The sequence below is a fragment of the Xyrauchen texanus genome, chromosome 36, assembly GCF_025860055.1.
Source record: "Xyrauchen texanus isolate HMW12.3.18 chromosome 36, RBS_HiC_50CHRs, whole genome shotgun sequence".
Classification (NCBI taxonomy): Eukaryota; Metazoa; Chordata; class Actinopteri; order Cypriniformes; family Catostomidae; genus Xyrauchen; species Xyrauchen texanus.
In genome coordinates, this window is record NC_068311.1 from 33652886 (window position 1) to 33675142 (window position 22257).

At 39.4% G+C, this 22257-nt stretch overlaps 1 protein-coding gene across 50 annotated transcripts in view; it reads right to left on the bottom strand.

Moving 5' to 3' along the window:
* Nucleotides 1-22257, bottom strand: part of LOC127629660 (elastin-like) — a 109623-nt gene that overhangs the window by 1843 nt on the left and 85523 nt on the right. For 44 of the 50 annotated variants that reach the window (XM_052106852.1, XM_052106867.1, XM_052106854.1 and 41 more), the window contains 24 exons: nucleotides 22006-22104; nucleotides 21054-21086; nucleotides 20908-20970; nucleotides 20362-20424; nucleotides 19619-19651; nucleotides 19393-19500; nucleotides 19241-19273; nucleotides 18973-19071; nucleotides 18855-18887; nucleotides 18606-18740; nucleotides 18452-18493; nucleotides 16781-16822; nucleotides 16424-16444; nucleotides 15796-15822; nucleotides 15660-15680; nucleotides 12997-13026; nucleotides 12794-12871; nucleotides 12239-12301; nucleotides 10315-10371; nucleotides 10023-10058; nucleotides 5301-5348; nucleotides 2843-2875; nucleotides 2587-2643; nucleotides 1-712 (listed from right to left, as the gene is read on the bottom strand). The exon at nucleotides 1-712 is cut by the window's left edge and continues 1843 nt beyond it. In XM_052106852.1, the coding sequence (XP_051962812.1) occupies nucleotides 666-712; nucleotides 2587-2643; nucleotides 2843-2875; nucleotides 5301-5348; nucleotides 10023-10058; nucleotides 10315-10371; nucleotides 12239-12301; nucleotides 12794-12871; nucleotides 12997-13026; nucleotides 15660-15680; nucleotides 15796-15822; nucleotides 16424-16444; nucleotides 16781-16822; nucleotides 18452-18493; nucleotides 18606-18740; nucleotides 18855-18887; nucleotides 18973-19071; nucleotides 19241-19273; nucleotides 19393-19500; nucleotides 19619-19651; nucleotides 20362-20424; nucleotides 20908-20970; nucleotides 21054-21086; nucleotides 22006-22104 (1301 nt within the window). In that variant the 3' untranslated portion in view covers nucleotides 1-665. The remainder of the gene's footprint in view (nucleotides 713-2586; nucleotides 2644-2842; nucleotides 2876-5300; nucleotides 5349-10022; nucleotides 10059-10314; nucleotides 10372-12238; nucleotides 12302-12793; nucleotides 12872-12996; nucleotides 13027-15659; nucleotides 15681-15795; nucleotides 15823-16423; nucleotides 16445-16780; nucleotides 16823-18451; nucleotides 18494-18605; nucleotides 18741-18854; nucleotides 18888-18972; nucleotides 19072-19240; nucleotides 19274-19392; nucleotides 19501-19618; nucleotides 19652-20361; nucleotides 20425-20907; nucleotides 20971-21053; nucleotides 21087-22005; nucleotides 22105-22257) is intronic. The other 6 variants (XM_052106847.1, XM_052106834.1, XM_052106839.1 and 3 more) reach the window with 4 other exon arrangements.

The following is a 22257-nucleotide window of genomic DNA, read 5'->3' on the forward strand; positions in this document are numbered from 1 at the left end:
TGCTCAACTGTCATGAACAAATATTGTAAATGTTCCAATGCATTACGACTGCATTAGCATCATTTGCTTTATTCAAAATATATTTTCAGCTTTTTAAGGTGAAATATGACCCAAAATATTTCGATGCGTTTCACCCATTGACGATTGTATATGAAGCAGCCATCTGCACAGACAGAAAGTCGATGCGGTCTCTCTAAACGTTAAAAATAACAGACAAACCGCTAAGCTGGAGCTCGGCCACAATTGAAATCTGTAACCTCAAAGTGTAATCAGCAGTACGACAGGACCCTTTCACTTCAACATGTTCCTTGAATGTGTTGGCAAAGACAGTAACAGATGTTGTACGGGCTAGAAACGCCACGACTCTAAGAGTCCTTAATTATCAATATAACTGAACAGAAGAATTTCGAATGATCGCAGAAATGTCCAAAATGAAGAGGTGTACAATAAGAAACAGTAACGTCATGGAATGTGCCATTAACGATCAGGATTGGAATTATTGTCATAAAAACACAAGCGTACAGCGCTCTGGATTTGCTAAAATATTTCCTATCAGTACAGAACATAACATTTGTGCATGTTGGGACTGCTGTTGGAATAAAGTACATTCTGGAGCATGCAGTAGCACCATGTTTCTTGAGGTCACTTCACATCTCAAGACATTTTTATTTTCTTCTTTTTCCGCAGTATTTGCCCTGGCAGCCGGCTCCACCTGCACAACAACACACAGATAACCACAAGAGTCCACAAGACAGTATCAATAGACACAACATGAAGTCATAAAGCATCAGCAACAGCAATGAACATTAACTATTATAAACAATTATTCTGAACCCTTTGGAATTAGCTGCTTTTCTGCATGAATTGGTCATTAAAGTCACAAGTATAGACAAACACAATGTGCTTCAGCTAACAACACATAAACAGTTAGAATCTTTCATGTCTTTGCTGAGCACATACACTTAAACATTCACAGTGCTCTGGAAAAAGTAAGTGCACCCCTAGGCTTATGACAACAAAAGCTAATTAGAGTCAGGAGTTGGCAAACCTGGCATCCAATAAAGTGAGATTGGAGGTGTGGTCAAGTGAGTATGCTATTCGCAAGAGGCATCTGCTGACATGGACCATGCATCGCAAGAAAGAGATGTCAGAAGACCTACGATCAAGAATATGTGCTTGCATAAAGCTGGAAAGTGTTACAAAGTTATCTGGAAGAGTTTAGATATTCATCTGTCCACAGTTAGACAAATTGTCTATAAATGGAGACGATTTAGTACTATAGGTACTCTCTCTAGAAGTGGCCGTCCAGCCAAGATGACCTAAAGGTCACAGAGTGACAGATAAAGACTTGAAGTAATCATTGGAACTGGTTAGCATCTCTGTTCATGAGTCTACTATACTGTAAACATTAAACAGGAATGGTGTTCATGGCAGGACACCTCGAAGGAAGCAGCTGCTTTCCAACAAAAACATTCTTGCACATTTGAAGTTTGCCAAAAAACAACTTGACACTCCATATTGCTACTGGGAAAATGTTTTGTGGACTGATGAATATAAGAATTGTTCTGAATTGTTTGGAAAGAACATGCAGCACTACGTATAGCATAAAATGGGCACTGCATACCGACATGAAAACATCATCTCAGCGGTGAAGTACGGTGGAGGGAGCATCATTATTTGGGGCTGCTTCAGGGCCGTTATTTGGACCGTTTGCTATCATCCAAGGAAAAACAAATTCTCAAGTTTATCAAGATATCCTACAGGATAACATCAGGGTGGCTGTGCGCCAGCTGAAACTCAGTAGAAGTTGGGTGATGCAGCAGGACCATGACCCTAAATATAAGTAAATCCACTAGAGAATGACTTCAAAAAAAATTAAATCCATCTTTTGGAGTGTCCCAGTCAGAACCCAGACATGAACCCAATAGAGGTGTTGTGGAATGACCTCATGAGAGGTCGTTCACACCAGAGATCTTTAGAATATGTCTGAACTGAAACAGTTCTGTGAGGAAGAATGGGCCAGAATTCCTTCAGAACGTTGTGCAGGTGTAATCCACAGCTACTGAAACACTTGATTGAGGTTATTGCTGCCAAAGAAGGATTGACCAGATATTAAGTCCAAGGGTTCACTTACTTTTGTTTAATGGGATGTGTTCGATAAAGACATGAAAGATTATATTTGTTTGTGTTGTTAGCTTAAGCACATTGTGTTTGTCTATACCATAGACAATTGCGCACAGAGTAAAATATTGATCATGGGATTCTAAAGGTACACTCTGTAAGATTTTAGATGGTGCTTACTCGTCCCATCTGTCCCAGTAAAACGTACGGTTATGAACTCTATAAAAGTATAGTACTGCAATAAATCTAAAAAACTAAAATGACTCAATTTCTTTACATTTGTAGCTCTAAAAGTATTTTGTATGTCAACTGAACTGGCTGAATTATGTAAATCCTGACTGGATAGGAAGTTGGCCAGTGTTGGGTGTGATGTAAGATCAGCATGTTGAGAAATGAGCGCAGCGATTATGTGGCAGCAGGATTAATTCTGTCTGTTCACTACAGACTCGAATCGTTCCCTCATACCTCGATAACCTCCTCCAAGAAATCCCGACAGTCCATCTGCATATTTAGCTGCTTTAGCTGACAAACAAGAAAAGAAACAAACAGCGTGCTCATGAATACACCACGTTTAGACAAGTCTCAATACGTGTTGTGTTTCCTCTGTGGTGAGGTTTCAATATTCTTTTACTATTATTCCACTGATTTCAATATTAAAGCTAGTAACTAGCACTCAGCTTCAAACTACTGTGTCTGTGTTTTAAGGAGAATGGAGTAATACCTTGTTGTGGTGAAAGTCCAGCACCATATCCACCTAAAAACACAAGAAATGATGTCATTAACATGAGTTATTACTACTTATAAAATGATAGGGATAATGTACAATGCATAAGGCATTATATAAGCAAAAAGAATGACTCAAAGAGTCACCCTCATGCCATCTGTCTGTGACTTTCTTTCTTCAGAAGAACACAAATGAAGATTTTTAGACTAATATTTCAGCTCTGTAGGTCCATTCAATGTAAGTGAAGGGGTGCCAAAATGTCGACGCTCCAAAAAGCACATAAAAACAGCATAAAAGTAATCCATATGACTCCAGTGGTTTAATCCATGACTTCAGAAGTGATATGATAGGTGTGGGTGAGGAAAAGATCAATATTTAAGTCCATTTTTGCTAGAAATTCTTCTCTCTGCCCAGTAGGTGGTGATATGCATGAAAAATGTGAAAGTTAAAGAGGAGATTGACTGGGCAGGGAGGAGAATTAATAGTAAAAATGTATAAAATATTGATCTGTATCTCACCACATCTATCATATTGCTTCTGAAGACATGGATTAAACCACTGGAGGCACATGCATTAGACTACTTTTATGCTGATTTATTTGATTTGTAGAGCCTCAATATTTTAGCACCCATTCACTTTCATTTTATGAACCAAAAGAGCTGAAATATTCTCCTAAAAATCTTAATATGTGTTCAGCAGAAGAAAGAAAGTCATACACATCCAGGATGGCATGAGGGCGAGTACATGATGAGAGAATTTTCATTTTTGGGTGAATTATTTATTTTTAAGCATGATGTAGCTCCTGTACCAAACAACCTTTTACCAAACATTTCCATAAATTGAACTTTATTAATATTACCATGAATTGGATAGACCCAACAGAATGTGAAATTATTAACATGGCATAGACTGATCAGAAAGATTTTAAATTGTACTACTGCATAAAAAAACTGTAGAAATGTGATGTACCAGCCTAACCCAATGAAACAAACACTGAGCGAGATTTAGCATTAGCATTATTACCAAGTGACAGATGAATCGGATCAAATTACGGAATTCGGCCTTTGAGGTCATAAACAAGTTGAAAACCACCGGTCTAAAGGATGATTTTGAGGTAATTGGATGTATTATTTAATAACTTATAAAATATTGCAAATTTTTGAATCTAATGAGAATCCCTGAAATTACCGCATTTATTTTCAGACAAACTACTTATTAGTCATTTTCAGTTTGTTCAGAAGGTGATTATATAACTAACTCTCCAATAACAGAAACAATAGTATTTGGGGTAAAAAAGCCCCCTTCTTGCAGGTGTCCGTTTACACCTGATATTATGATGCATTTCGGGTGATCTGATTACATGTGTTTGGCCCTATACACAGGTCTAAAATGATTTGTGATCAGATTGCAAAAACCACATATGAATATGGTCAAAACGGATTTTCTTTAGTGTGCCTGATATCAACACAGATGAGATGCATGAACACATGAGGCTAACAGCATTTTCATTTCAAAACGCTCTCCGTCCACACTAACGTTTTCAAGCGTTTTCATCTCAGTGTGGACGGAAGGCCAAAACGGAGAGAAAAAGATGCGTTTTCAAACAAAAAGGTATTAGTGTGCACTAGGCCTGAAGCACCTTTATTCCAGATAATCCACTAAAATAACAGATCATTCTGCTTGACATGTGAGTTTGTGCTTAGATTAAATTTCAACTGCATCTGGGAGAAACAACGCACCATTTTTTCTGCTCTTTCTTTGTCTTTTCTGAGTTTGTTGCGCTTTAATATCAGGCAGTAACACTCTGACAGAGGGACTGATGTATGTCATGAAACAGAGACCCTCCCCTTCAAATCTGATCACAAGTGCTCACAGGAGACACTTTTGAATGACCAGGAGTAAACAGTGATGTGTCTCACCTGACCACATGTGATCGGATCACCCGCGACGCATCATAATATCAGGTGTAAATGGGGTCATAGACTGACCAATCACAATGGAGATTCATTAGCTTATAGAATACTTGAGATATTATGAAATGAACAAGGAATGGTGCACACTTTTCTGAAGTAGTTATTCTGAATAAGTGTTTTCTTAATTTGTTACTTGCTGTCTCAGAAGTGTTTGCATGAGTTTATAAATTTTGCACTATATCTACAGTATTACCCCTATATCTACGCGATATCACTATGACCCAACTGTGGGGTAAAAGGCCCCCTCACTGACTTTTTCATCGATGTTTTAATCAAAATAACTTAATGTGATTATCTATATTTACAAATATGATGTTGTTCTGTCAGTCTTCAATAAAAAGAAATGTATTTCAATCTTAAAACACTTTGCGACCAGTAAAATGCACATTTTCCTTAAGGGGGGCCTTTAGCCCCTTGTACCCTATTCCTTACTGAGACATGAGCATTTTGACATATAGGACAATATTTCTTGGTTTCAGTACCTGGATATGCTTGTGGGTACCCTCCATATCCACCTGGAACTACACCACCTGTGAGAAGCAAAGGTTAATAATGTAATATGCAAGATTATGACTTCACACCCGGTCACTTTACTCACGATCTCACATTAAATGATTTCAGTGTCAGGCAAGCATAAAGCACTTCAGCTGAAGTAAACTAGCCCAGGAGGAAATATATATAGAATTACTGCGATAGCAAACACATTTCAGAATGAATGAGTTACACTGGGGCTGGAGTTATTGCTGGCTGTGTATCTGCATTCTCTCGTGCATTTCCATAAGCAGAGGAGTTCATTCAGGAAGTCCTTCTAAAGCTATAAAGCCAACAAGATAGCAAAGCACATTAGAGCTCACAGGATTAATGCTGATAGCTTCTCTGCCTTATCATTGCAGTGTGTGTGTGTGTGTGTGTGTGTGTGTGTGTGTGTGCGTGCGTGTGTGTTCGTGTGTGCGCGTGTGTGCGTGTGCTTGCATGTGTGTGTGTGTGCGTGTGTGTGCATGTGAGTGTGTGTTCGTGTGCTTGCATGTGTGTGTGCGTGTGTGTGCATGCATGTGTGTGTGTGCTTGCGTGCGTGTGCGCGCGTGCTGTGTATGAGAGAGATAACAAAAGAGCACACACACATATGTCTCTATGATATTCTGGTCTCATGCAACTCAAACACCAGACAAAAATGGGTAACACTTTAATTACATTTATGTTCCCTTTGTTAAGGGTTAATAAAGGGGTTCATTAATGACGAATAAGTCATATATAAAAGCATTATAAATCATGGATATGCATTTGAATAAAAAGGGTGACTTTCATGCAGTACTTGACGAATAGACAGCATGTTAACTTACAAGTTATAAATCCTTAATAAGTACATTTATTCATACTTAATCATTAATTCATCAAAAACATAAAATGGCCTCATGATTAACGTCACAATGCAGCACAAATAGATTATTATAGTGAGATTAAAGGAGGAATTATCTTATTTTGCTACAGTCCAGGTTGTGTTTATATTCATTACTGTAAATTCTTGTGTCACTTGTGTTGTCACTGTCCTTGTCATGTTGATGTCAAAAGAATTGTTTTACCTAGTCCTAGTTACCTAAAGTCCTCTGCGAAAACACTTTTCATGTCTTCATAGCATATATCATATACTGTAATAAAGCTTGATAACCATTATTTATATACTGTACATATTTCTAATGTTGGCAACTAATAAATGCTTCATATGTACTTACTAATGTTATATAAGTGTTATTAAGCATTTATAACATGTGAGGTAAAACGGCTCACTATTTGGTAGGTATTATATGAAAGCCCATTTTATGCTTGCGTTTATAACAGTGATCTATAAAGCATTTGTAAATGAATTATTAGTTATTAATGAACCCCTTTGTATACTTTAAAGGATTAGTTCACCCAAAAATGAAACTCCTCTCATGATTGACTCATCTTTAAGTCAAGTTTATTTTTTACACAAACCTATCGATTTACTTCTGAAGTCATGAACTGATCGACTGTAGTTGTGTGGATTACTTTTATGCGGTCTAAATTTGACTGAGCGTCAAACAGTCCTCAGTCTCACAGCACACACTCACTGTCACTGTATGGACAAACAGTCATCAGACTCACAGCACACACTCACTGTCACTGTATGGACAAACAGTCATCAGACTCACAGCACACACTCACTGTCACTGTATGGACAAACAGTCATCAGACTCACAGCACGCACTCACTGTCACTGTATGGACAAACAGTCATCAGACTCACAGCACACACTCACTGTCACTGTATGGACAAACAGTCATCAGACTCACAGCACACACTCACTGTCACTGTATGGACAAACAGTCATCAGACTCACAGCACACACTCACTGTCACTGTATGCACAAACAGTCATCAGACTCAGAGCACACACTCACTGTCACTGTATGGACAAACAGTCATCAGACTCACAGCACACACTCACTGTCACTGTATGGATAAACAGTCATCAGACTCACAGCACACACTCACTGTCACTGTATGGACAAACAGTCATCAGACTCACAGCACACACTCACTGTCACTGTATGGACAAACAGTCATCAGACTCAGAGCACACACTCACTGTCACTGTATGGACAAACAGTCATCAGACTCAGAGCACACACTCACTGTCACTGTATGGACAAACAGTCATCAGACTCACAGCACACACTCACTGTCACTGTATGGACAAACAGTCATCAGACTCACAGCACACACTCACTGTCACTGTATGGACAAACAGTCATCAGACTCACAGCACACACTCACTGTCACTGTATGGACAAACAGTCATCAGACTCAGAGCACACACTCACTGTCACTGTATGGACAAACAGTCATCAGACTCACAGCACACACTCACTGTCACTGTATGGACAAACAGTCATCAGACTCACAGCACACACTCACTGTCACTGTATGGACAAACAGTCATCAGACTCACAGCACACACTCACTGTCACTGTATGGACAAACAGTCATCAGACTCACAGCACACACTCACTGTCACTGTATGGACAAACAGTCATCAGACTCACAGCACACACTCACTGTCACTGTATGGACAAACAGTCATCAGACTCACAGCACACACTCACTGTCACTGTATGGACAAACAGTCATCAGACTCACAGCACACACTCACTGTCACTGTATGGACAAACAGTCATCAGTCTCACAGCACACACTCACTGTCACTGTATGGACAAACAGTCATCAGACTCACAGCACACACTCACTGTCACTGTATGGACAAACAGTCATCAGACTCACAGCACACACTCACTGTCACTGTATGGATAAACAGTCATCAGACTCACAGCACACACTCACTGTCACTGTATGGACAAACAGTCATCAGACTCACAGCACACACTCACTGTCACTGTATGGACAAACAGTCATCAGACTCACAGCACACACTCACTGTCACTGTATGGACAAACAGTCATCAGACTCACAGCACACACTCACTGTCACTGTATGGACAAACAGTCATCAGACTCACAGCACACACTCACTGTCACTGTATGGACAAACAGTCATCAGACTCACAGCACACACTCACTGTCACTGTATGGACAAACAGTCATCAGACTCACAGCACACACTCACTGTCACTGTATGGACAAACAGTCATCAGACTCACAGCACACACTCACTGTCACTGTATGGACAAACAGTCATCAGACTCACAGCACACACTCACTGTCACTGTATGGACAAACAGTCATCAGACTCACAGCACACACTCACTGTCACTGTATGGACAAACAGTCATCAGACTCACAGCACACACTCACTGTCACTGTATGGACAAACAGTCATCAGACTCACAGCACACACTCACTGTCACTGTATGGACAAACAGTCATCAGACTCACAGCACACACTCACTGTCACTGTATGGACAAACAGTCATCAGACTCACAGCACACACTCACTGTCACTGTATGGACAAACAGTCATCAGACTCACAGCACACACTCACTGTCACTGTATGGACAAACAGTCATCAGACTCACAGCACACACTCACTGTCACTGTATGGACAAACAGTCATCAGACTCACAGCACACACTCACTGTCACTGTATGGACAAACAGTCATCAGACTCACAGCACACACTCACTGTCACTGTATGGACAAACAGTCATCAGACTCACAGCACACACTCACTGTCACTGTATGCACAAACAGTCATCAGACTCACAGCACACACTCACTGTCACTGTATGGACAAACAGTCATCAGACTCACAGCACACACTCACTGTCACTGTATGGACAAACAGTCCTCAGACTCACAGCACACACTCACTGTCACTGTATGGACAAACAGTCCTCAGACTCACAGCACACACTCACTGTCACTGTATGGACAAACAGTCCTCAGACTCACAGCACACACTCACTGTCACTGTATGGACAAACAGTCATCAGACTCAGAGCACACACTCACTGTCACTGTATGGACAAACAGTCATCAGTCTCACAGCACACACTCACTGTCACTGTATGGACAAACAGTCATCAGACTCACAGCACACACTCACTGTCACTGTATGGACAAACAGTCATCAGACTCACAGCACACACTCACTGTCACTGTATGGACAAACAGTCATCAGACTCACAGCACACACTCACTGTCACTGTATGGACAAACAGTCATCAGACTCACAGCACACACTCACTGTCACTGTATGGACAAACAGTCATCAGACTCACAGCACACACTCACTGTCACTGTATGGACAAACAGTCATCAGACTCACAGCACACACTCACTGTCACTGTATGGACAAACAGAGCTGAAATGTGCTTATAAAAATCTGCACTGCAGTTCTGCTGAAGAAGGAAAGTCATACACATATGGGATGACTTAAAGATGAGTTGATTACATAAAGAGAGAAGAACTGTGAAACATCTGATTTGACAACAACCAGGAGAAACTGTGTTAGAATTGAGTTTTAAAGGCAAAGGTGGTCATGCCGAATATTGATTTAGCTTTTTAATGTTTACTGGACCTTTGTATGTCGTTAAGTGATAAATGAAAACTATTTATGTCATTGTATTACAAAAGATCCTCACTATGCAACATTTTTCACAAGTGACTAAAACATTAGCACAGTACTGTGAATACTTAAAATAAGAGGTTAGAGAAATATCGCCTTACCTGGCTGTCCATATCCTGTACCCAAAGAGCCGTAGCCTGTAGAAAGAGCAAGAGGAGACACACATATCAATAAGAATAAGTGCAATAAGAATCAGCCATAATATCAAACAGTATTTCTACAAATGACCCTCTAATTGCTAATGTCCATGAGGAATCTGCTACAAATCAAAGCTTGAATGGCGATTCACCAGAGCACGTTTCTACCTTTTGTGTCATTTTCACCAAGCTTCTGGAATGTTCTACACTGATATCACAGTGTAGAAGATAAATGTTGAATGATTTATTTTCCTACCTGGTTTGGGTGGTTTAGCACCAGCTCCTAAACCCACACCTGCTGGAATCCCCGCACCTGAAACAAGAGACCGGTGTTACTAACTGGAATTGGCTAGTTGACCAATTATATGAACTTTTTTAACCAACATTTTAAGTTCAAACGTTCACTCACTGATCACTTCATTAGGAACACTTGAACACCTACTTATTCATGCGATCATCTAATCAGCCAATCATGTGTCAGCTGTGCAATGTATAAAATCATGCAGATATGGGTCAGGAGCTTCAGTTACTGTTAACATCAACCATCAGATTGGGGAAAAATGTGATCTCAGTGATGTGGACCTTGGATGATTGTTGGTGTCAGACGGGCTGGTTTGAGTATTTCTGGGATTTTCACAAACAACAGTCTCTAGAATTTACTCAGAATGGTGCCAAAAACACAAAACACATCCAGTGATCGGCAGTTCTGGGGACAGAAACACCTTCTTGATGAGAGAGGTCAACGGAGAATGGCCAGACTGGTTTGAACTGACAGAAAGTCTACGGTAACTCAGATAACAATTGCGGTGAGCAGAATATTATCTCAGAATGCACAACATGTCAAACCTTGAGGCGGATGTGCTACAACAGCAGAAGGAAATCACGAAAAGTTAAATGAGATCATGTTGTGAAAATTTTTTCTAGAATTGTGTTCAGCCCTGAAATGGCATTGACATTGAATTTAACTCTGATTTAACAACATTTTCCGTTGTAAAGCATGTCTACACAAGTAACACACCTTATGGACGACTGTTAGAAGGTAAAAGTGCTGTAAAATTCGAGAGGTTGTAGATTGGAATTTGAGAATGTGTACAATAAATATTTGTACAAGCAAGTCATACACATTATACAAGTGAAAATTTCCTTTTGCTTCGTTCCGTGTATTGTGCGTCCAAAGACGAGACCCAGGAACCCCATTTTTATTTCATGTCACTTCTAATATCTTTTCTGTTATTTTCTGTCATTATTTCTAATCATACATTGCCATTTGAGGGAAAATCAACTTCTCTCTCGTGAATGTGTGATGCGCTAATTCAACTGTTAACATTTGCTTGCTCAGGGAGCTGCTGGTTCTCTTAAAGAGACAGTACCAATTTAGCGCTTGTTATCCGTATCAATGTAAACTCTATATAAATCACTCAAGTACATATAAACAAGCATGTTATAAAATGTAGTGATGTAGTACGTGTAATAAATGTGTAAATACATAAATATGTAAAAGCACAATCATACGTTATGATAAATAATATTTTAACTTTAGAAAACTCTGTAAATATGAAAGAATTTAACAAATTGGTTCTTGCAGAATCTATACAAATGTTTGGTAACCCTTGTTTTATTTTGTATTTGTTTGCATAGTAGTTTTGATATAGTAGCACTTACATTATCATTTTTATAATATAAATCTTCATTCTATTTCATTATGTTCTAATCTTGTAATATTTTGAACAAACAGCTTGTATCATTATTGAAAATGCAATCTGTTGACATCATATAAATTGATAGAATGTGAAATAACTCGTTTAAAAAATGTGATTAAAAAGATCAAATGTAAAATATGAAAATAAAATGTTCAATATCAAATACTATATTGCATGAAGTCATATATATGAAAAAATTATATATCTTATATTTAAATTGTTATATGATACTCCTTCTTGGTTTTCTTAATATCTTTTTATAGTTTTCAGTTGTATTACGCTTACATTTACAACTTTCTCCAACGTGTCCGTAGAGGGTTGAAAAAGGAAATTCAATTACAGTATCTAATTACTTTGTAAGCAGATTTCACCAGCACTGATTATAACAATAAGCACAAATACATTTGAGATAGTGACAGAAAACCTATAAGTAAAATAGGGCTAATGTAAAATGCAGAGGTGTATGGTGTGACGCCTTACCTGCTCCAGGTGTGAGTCCAGGAACAGCTCCTACCCCTCCAACTCCTCCTACACCACCAACACCTGCCACACACACACACACACACACACACACATTAAATATTTTCAGTACTATTTACTGCAAACTGTTTGAAAAGATCCTGGACAGTATACAATATGCAACAAATAAAGATTTAAAACAGTAATATGTTGCGCTGTTGTCTCTTGACCGCATTACGATGCATGTTTAATTAAGAAAGGGGCATCTAGTAGTTATCATTTTGGAAATATATATAGTTATTTTGCTTTTTTAATCCGAGCTTGTGTAAAAATATCTGAACTCTTGGCAGTCACGAAAACAAAGTTGATATTACTTCTGATTCATTCATCCGATTGGAAAGGGAAGGTCAAGTCAGAAACATTTTCATTCACTTCACACATGCTGCATACTGCAAAAATCATAGGAGTAGTATTGTAGTATGCTATTTTAAACATTGCCCATGTCATTCTGTTTGCGCATATAACTGCTGTAAATATACATATAAACACTGAGCAGACTGTGGTAAAGTGTCTCACCGGGAGCTTTCAGAGGTTTGGCTCCAGGTAACACACCTGTTCCAACTCCAGTTGGTCCAGCGCCACCGTAATATGGACCTAAATCAACAGGAAGAAGACACATTGGGCTTCAGTTTGACTTTGATTGACCTTAATGACTGAAATCTTTAATATCTGGTGTGCTAATAATTATCTTGACTTCAACAATGCAATGACATATTTACCATATCCATAGGGGTAAACCAAACCAGGACCTGTAAATAAAAAAGTGGTGAGGGTAGATGTTTAATCCATCTACACAAGTGTTGATCACAGCGGAATATGATTCGCATTTTTGTTTAGGGTTTCACCTAGTGGGAATCTGTATTTGATTTCAATTGAAACTCTTTGTGGTGTCGATAAGTATATCATGAGGTCAAACTTGTCTTCTTTCGGTAGACTTGACTGTCTCTGTCTGCCTGTCTCTACAAAAAAAGTGCTTACAATAGTACTGTGGAGGTATCATGGTAGAGTGATGTATCAGATTGTGGTACTTTAATATAGGCCATGGTACTATATTCATTTACCAAGGTATTTACATTGCACCTTCAAAATACCATGGAATTACCAAGCTACACTTAAATAAAAAACATTGTGCTACCACCATGGTACTTTTTAGTAAGTGTAGTCTGGAGTTGAACTTTCTGACTTCTGACCTCATCAAAATTCATTTATATTTCCCTCAAATCATGTAGAGCGTGACATGATCCAGCATTAGGTATTACGACAACACTGCTCATTGTGATTGTACCCTGCCCTCTAGTGGCACATGTACGTAAAGCACTTATTATTGTGTGGCTGTAATGCGAGACTGTGTGAACGGTGGCCTCTAGTGGAGAAACGCATGAAGCTCGATAGTTTCACACTGTGTGACGTTTATAATGAGTTTATAATACATTTATATAAAAACAGAACACACCCCGTCTCAACAAGGCATACATTTACACTTATATAAAAGGTGTAAAACATGTATATTTATCAATAGCCTACATTAATAAATAATATTAACAATATTAATAAACTAACAGGATACATACATAACCTCATACATAATAAACTGTTAAGCACTGTATAGGTATGACTGAGTGTACACGCTATCTTATACACTGATCAGCCTCAACATTAAAACCACCTGCCGGGGGTCTAGGTATCTCAGCGAGTATTGACGCTGACTACCACCCCTGAGTCATGAGTTTGAGTGACTCCAACCAGTTCTCCTAAGCAACCGAATTGACCCGGTTGCTAGGGAGGGTAGAGTCACATGGGGTAACCTCCTCGTGGTGGTGATTAGTGGTTCTCACTCTCAATGGGGCGTGTGGTGAGTTGTGCGTGGATCGTGGAGCGTAGCATGAGTCTCCACATGCTGGGAGTCTCCGTGGTGTCATGCACATGAGTCACATGATCAGATGCGCGGATTGACGGTCTCAGAAGCAGAGGCGACTGAGACTTGTCCTTTGCCATCCGGATTGAGGCGAGTAACCATGCCACCACGAGGACCTATTAAGTAGTGGGAATTGGGCATTCCAAAATTGGCGAGAAAAAGGATCAAATAAATAAAAACACCTGCCTAATATTGTGTAGGTCCCACTTGTGCCGCCAAAACAGTGGCAACCCGCTCCTCAGAATGGCCAGATTGTGTCGAACTGGCAAAGTCTATGGTAACGCAACCGCTGTGTACAATTGTGTTGAGAAGAATATAATCTCTGAATGCTGTTATGCGGTTTGGCGCTGTTTTGGTGGCACGAGGGGGGACCTACACAATATTAGACAGGTGTTTTTAATGTTGTGGTCGATCGTGTATTACAATACAGTACATAAGTGTTAATGACCAGGCTATTTGTTTTATTTGTGTACAAAACTTGGTGCAGTGACACTCAGTATGTAGAATAGCATACGTTTTTATTTAAATGCATATTTTCACTTTTAACCGCGAAGTAAATAAACAGTGCAAAATAATTATGGTGACTCCAGCAGTGCGCACGCTTCTAACTAGATGCTAGAAATGTCCCGCCCTCTATTGAAATAGAAAATATTATTGGTTGAAAAATATCCAATCGTGAGATCGCGTCTACAACGAACGTCCTGATTGGTAGCTCAGCTAAGTCGAACTGTCTTATTTTTGCCCGTGTCTTCAGTTGCGAGCCCGCCTCCTGCTGCTCCGTGCAGGGAATCTCTTTACACTTATTATTAATAATAATAATAATAATAATAATAATAATAATCACAATTCACTCAATGGTGCTGCGGCATCACCTCAGTATAATTAAAAGTTATGGGTCAAAAGCCTCCTCGCTGTTCTGGCGGCCATGTGTATCATAACTCATTTCAGGTGGGCACGGTCGTAGATTTGGGGGGGTTGCAGCGTGAAGCATTTACACGTTTCTGTTGACCATGTACTAAATAATGAGGGGCTTATACTGACACCATTTCTGACTGTTTTAGATCATTATTTGACGTGTATTTTCTCTCTCTATTCCCAACATTTTGAGTGATAGAAAAGTGGCAACATTGCAAAAAATGAAAAATTGTGTCAATGTAAAAAAAAAAAAAAAATGTCAAATGTTGCAGAAATGCTACAGTGGGTAATTCAAACAACAGATCACACTGAGTAAATCATAAATAAATGTTCTACATGACTTTAGCATAATAAAACTTTATAGAGGGCCGATCTGAGATGAACATACTCAAGTTTCAGCCTGCTAGTGCACCGGATAGAAATGTAATTTAAAAACCTATTTTTAAATTTTTCCAAAGTGTACATATTTTAGTAAAATTGCATATAGGCCTCTGATTCACGTCACTTTACCATAGTACAGTTGCAGTGCTTTTTTGTTAGGGCAGGACTCACCAGCTCCAGGTTTAGACCCTCCTGCATTTCAAGCACAGAGAACAGAGGCGTCGCTGAATATAGATCACTGATACAGACTTAAAAAAGCTGGCAAGTTACTCTGTTCTAAATCATACTTTATATTTACTGTACTTACCAGCTGTAGGCACTCTTTGCCCACCACCTGAGTAACAGAACATGGCATGATTACAAACACATGAGTGCACACAGACAAACACAAGCTATAATACAACATGCATCATAATGGCCAGAGGAGTCATTCTCAGGAAATAGTGCCATTTTTGCCCAGTTTGTGTCCCGAAGATGTACTAAACTTGGTTACGTTATTAGATAGATTTAAGTCTGATTTGTGTGTAATGAAAAATACATTTTAAAATTAAAACATGAAACATGATTTCTTAAATGAAAATATATATTTTCTAAATGCTTAATTACCAGAAGTCATTGGTGATCCGGGATGTGTAATCGAATAATAAAATATATTTGATTTTATCTTCAAATGGTCTTTAAGATGCTTTGAAAATTGTACACTCTCTGGGAATTTGTAGATCAATTTGTGAGAGATATGCACATGCCAGGTCTTTAAAGACCCAAAGTATGTAATAATTAATGGGTTAAAAAAAAACGTACTTTTCTAGACACAAATGGTACCTTTTCCTGAGAATTATCCATCAATGCTTGATCAACAGATGTCTGATGAATCAAATGAAAACACTCAGATGATTAAAACATGTCATCTGAGGAAATCATCATTTACCACACACCTTGACCAACTCCTGTCGCACCTACACAAAAAAGAAGAACAAAAAAATGGCATACTATTAATACGCAAGTATGCATGAGTGAATCTAAATACACGAAGACTAATAAAATGCACAAAACATTGGGAGCTAAGCTAAGACACAACATCACTGCCCAGAGGACCATCTGTAGGACAATATCCTGGTAGAGGTAAAGATTGTCAGTTAGACATCTGACAAAACAGACTACAAGGCAAACTCAAGTACAGATAGTGCCGAAGTTAGAGGGAAAATGAAAGGGATGAAAGCGAGACCTTTACGGGAATGTAGTTCCGCTGCATTTAGACAAGACATTTGAACATGCAAAACATTAGATCTTACTGAGCTTAGGGGCCTTGCCAGTTGCTACAATAGCCGTCGGTCCTGCCAAGAAACAAAATGTTCCACCTTCAACCCTTGCAGTCAAAGACAAGCAGCACAGATGTGACTAGTTGAGAAGACATGCAGACATTTCAGCATGGGTAGAAGCAGCCACAGACTGCTGCAATTACAGGGTGCCATTGTGGAGGAAATAACCTGAAGGAAACCAGCTATGGATTGTTATGGGCTAGGAAGGCTGATTTTTGCTAGATAGGGGGAAACAGAAAATAACAGCAAGCTGCCAGGGGAAACTGTCTAAGATGCTTAGTGGGGGAAGAAGCACTCATACAAATCAGATGTTCATATGAATAAATGCATAATATTATTAACAGTATGAGCAACTGTTCATTTCTTGTAATTATAAAAGGTTTGCTCCTCTAATATAAAGTAAGAAATCATAACAATAAAGTGTTGTATAGTCTCAAGGTTAGGGTTGACAAACCATCTAATGCACTAACAATGGCAAGGGTTTTCTCAAAATCACAAGCTCTAATCTGGTTGGCCGGCTTTACACAACTTCCGGTTGAAAAAGTGCACAGATTTTTACAGGTCCACAGGGAAAACAATCGCTGCTTTTCCACTTTTGGGTCAGAGCAAGCCAGGGCTATTTACTAGCTAGTCAGGGCCAATAGCTTCGGACCTGAATCCGCAAGATAAAAAATCGATCGGGCCAATAGCCCCGCAGTTTTGACCTTAATACGCTTCCCTGGTTCCAATGTCACACACCTCCGCCATTTCACAAGAAAGAGGGAAGCTCAAGTTGAGGCATCATGTTATCTATTAATCTAAAATATTGAGTTTATATTGAATGTAAAAATGGACGATGTCTCAGCTCACCGTCAATGAAAGTTCACCGAACCATGGAAAGTAATTTTTTTGTCCATTTTGCATTTTAACGGATTTGTACTGTGCCCAAATTTATTTCTTTATTTTTCCCCCTAACCTGAACCATTGTGCGCTGGATACATATCCTGACAAGTTCGGCGAAACTCCACCTATGACATTGTACCTGCCTCAATCCCTGAGTGCCTTGTTTGGGCCATGAGTAATTGGCGGGCCAAAAACCATTGGTGTTGGCCCAGGGTAAACACTGAGGAGGCACGATGAAGCCCCAGAAGTGATAGTGGGAACGCAACTGGCCCTGGCATGCACTAGCAAATGCCCTTGTTTGGCCTGATAGTGGAAATGCGGCTAATGTCATGCTATCAAGGACCAGGCACTTGCAATGAGCACTTCATAGGAAGATTTAGTCGCATAATTTACAGCTTGGCTTACCACTAGGCACTATAAATATAATTTTTTTTTTATTTTATTTAATTTCTTTAGTGTTGTCTGTATAACCATTTGTGGGGATTGGAGACTGTTTTGAAGGTTAGTTTTAAGTTGTAAGTTACATTTACAATGTAAGTAATTAATTATGTTAACATCCAATTCACGTCCTATTCAAATTTTTTGGTCCCTCAAATAAGTGATGAAGTGATCTAAAGTGATGGTCTTTAGTACATTTGTACTATAAGTTGCACTGATTGATTAGTAGCAAGTAAACAAAATGTAACCTTGCATAGAGATCACCAATTTATCATACAGAATCAGCAGTACTGTTTTTGTTTGTTTGTGTGCTTGTTTGTTTACCTGGTACCGCAGTCCCAGCAGGAGCCAAGGTTGGGAGCTTTGCTGTGAAGTAACACATTTTTAGTGTTCTACTAAAGCATGACAAACCATGTGCTTAATGGCTTTTGCCAATTGATGGTGAAAATGCAACCATCAGTAAAGTGGTTTATTGTACCTGGTTTCCCACTTGGTGCAAATGGAACCCCAGTACCACCAGGAACGCCAATCCCTGTCCCACCTGGTACAACCACCACATCACCACCAGGTGTTGCACCAGGAACTGCTACACCAGTTCCAGTGATCCCAGCACCTATCACACAACAGTGGTAGTAGAATTATTGTTGCATGACATGATTAAAACTCATGGCAAAAGACATGTAAACGTAAGTATGGATGAATCTGCGTGCTATTGAAACTAGCATACCAGTTTTCGGAGGTTTGACACCACCAGGATATCCTGCAAACATTAAAATAAGTCTTATTCATTGCTAGTACATTGAACATTGATATTGACCTGTTCATTGGTCATTTCAATCATTTACCTCCAACCCCAGCTCCTGTCCCAGTTCCAGGCACTAGTACTCCTCCTGCTCCAGGTACTGTCCCTGCTCCAGGTAGTATCCCTGCTCCTCCTGGGACTCCTGCAAATAAACCGTAACACACTTTAAATATATACAGACTACTTTCTATTAATATCTCTTTTAATCTGCAACAAACTTGTCCTTGTATCTTATCTAATACAAATTGTGGTTTTATTGCACTTTAATTTATGTTAAGTGTATTAAAAGGAATATAGGTCATGTCTCTCACCATATTTAGGGGGTTTAACTCCTGCGGGGTACCCTGTAACAAAATACATTTTAGACAATCAATCTTTTTAGATCAGCTCCATCCTCTTACTGTATAATACATGCCACTCAATGAGTTTGCATCTGTCTGGAAAACAAAAAATGAACAGAGACCTCCAGGGAAACCACCAGGAACACCGCCAGGTACACCTCCAGGTACTCCACCTGGAACACCACCTGGGACACCACCTGGAACACCACCTGGGACACCACCTGGGACACCTGCTCATGGATGGATTGTGACATTTATGAACTCTGATTCAGTATGGAGATCATCTATGGCAACAAGTTCTACTTAAATCGTGACATTAATGTGCCTATAAAATGAAAAAGCCATTACCGTATTTAGGTGGTTTTGCCCCGGTCCCATATCCTGTGAAAATATAAAATATATGTTTAGATGATGTAAACATTTTATTTAAAATTCTATGTTAATTTAATCTGGAGATGCAGACATGTGAAAAATGTAGTATCTTGGTGGGGAAGAGATGTCTAAGTCACTGGGGTACCTCAAGGTTCAGTTTTTGGCCTGTTTCTTTTCTTAATATGCACAAGATCACTGGGGCCTATAACCCCCTGCACAAAGACTATCTACCACTGCTATGTCAGACAATTCCACTGTGGCTGCATGAACATCTCATCAAAAGTAACAGCATCCAAGCCAGCAAGGAACTAGAGGTGGTGTTTGATGACCTAGTTAGCTTTCCAGACCACACTGCAAAGACTGCCATGTCATGCAGATTTGTGCTCTACAACATCTGGAAGATCACACCCTTTCTATTAGAGCATGCTGCATAACTGCTGGTGCAGGCTTTTGTCATCTTTAGACTAGACTAATAATTCAACTCTAGGCTGGACTACTGCAATGACATTCTAGCTAGGCTTCCTGCATGCACAGATCAAATCTAATTGCTGATAATGGCAGTGCATTTGGTCTTCAAAGAGAGCACACATTACACCTCTCTTTGTCTTGCTTCACTGGCTACCAGTTGCTGCCCACTTAGAACAGCAACTGGTCCTGCAACCTCATAGTATCTTTTACCTTCTCAAATTCCCACGGAAATGTAATTTTAATAATTTCACCTCCAAATGGATATCCTGTTCCTGTTCCTACTCCACCTGGGACTCCACTCACTCCGCCCCAACCTAATGACAGCACAAACACCATTGGACATATGGGGGAACATGTTATTAGCATGAAACAAAATATTATATTATCAAACTTTTCTGCTTTGACATGCCAACAAAGAGCTAATTGCCAACCCAAAGCAGCAAGCTTTATATGAGCGAAGCCATGAATTATTGAAACAAACTTGGTGTAACTGTTCTAATAAACTGAACATGAGCTACCTTTCCACACATTTGAAGTCCTATACCCATATATTTTTTCTAGAAAAGTGTTTACAATTAAAAAAATGGGTTTCTGCTGTCAAAATAAGTTAACAGGCATTTTGATCTTGATTTTGACAAGACTCTGTTAAGTGGAATAATGGTTTGTACATGGCTAGGTAATGTCTACTACAATGTTAAAAAGATTTGTCTGATTTTTTTGTATTTATGTACAATATGGGCAATCATAATCATCAAAAGAGTCTCTATTACTGCTCACTGAGAAGCTTTTGTGCTTACCAGGTCGCTGTCCAGGCACAGCACCAGGAACTCCTCCTGGTACACCAGCTACAGCACCAAAACCTGGACAAAGTATAATTATTAATAGGAGAACATTCAAAGCACTTAAACATTTTTTTTTCCAAATAATCAGCTAATATGCATACCGTATTTAAGAGCCTTAGCACCACCGGGATACCCTTAAACACAAAACATTAACTGATTAGCTGAAATTCAACTTGAAATAAAAATTGACCCTATTTACTTTCTTAATACACAGTCCTACACATTATTCCAAAGTGAAATTATTTGCTCCTCCTGTGAAATGACTTTCCGTTATGACTGTCTCCACCAATCCCTCTTTTTAAATCCCTCTAAACACCTGGCTTCATTCTGGTATGTAAAACTGATTTTCACAATCCTAATAAATTCCAAATGAATAAAAATGATTGGGATTCATAAAGTAGAGTCCCGCCCCACTTTAATAAAAAATTGATCCCCTTTTCTCCAAATTTGGCATGCCCAATATCCACTATTTAGTAGGTCCTTGTGGTGGCATGGTTAATCAGCTCAATCCGGGTGGCGGAGGACAAGTTGCCTCCACTTCTGAGACCGTCAATCCGCACATCTTATCACGTGACTCGTTGTGCATGACACTGTGGAGACTCACAGCATGTGGAGACTCATGCTACTCTCTACTTACCACACACCCCATTGAGAGCGTGAACCACTAATCACCACCACGAGGAGGTTACCCCATGTGACTCTACCCTCCCTACCAACCGGGTCAATTTGGTTGCTTAGGAGACCTGGCTGGAGTCCCTCAGCACACCCTGGATTCAAACTTGCAACTTCAGGGGTCGTAGTCACCATCAATACTAGCTGAGCTACCCAGGCCCCCCTAATTTTTTGTCTTTGAATATCCTTTTTCACTTGGAAATACTTTAGATTATGGAAGAAAAATGGCTTGACTTTTCTTGACTTTAAGAAACAATGCTGAAGTCTATGCATTTGATACCGATCCAAAATCTCAAACCTCAAAATTTCAAAATCACGCTATCCAGAATGAAGCAGTTATAACTCCTTCACCAGTTATTGGCACTTGACAAAGAGCTACACCTGGTACTCCACCTGGTACCCCTCCTGGTACTCCTCCTGGAACTCCTCCTGGAACTCCTCCTGGAACTCCTCCTGGTACCCCTGCACCTCCAGGCACTCCTAAGGAAACAATGGCATAACCTTTCATTGAATAGTACTCTTATTGACAATTCTGTATATATTTACAAATTAAAGAAGTTTGGTCTAGATTATGATATCAATACAAAAATGTTAGAGTAAAAAGCTATTTTATTATTTCCCATAACATTGCCA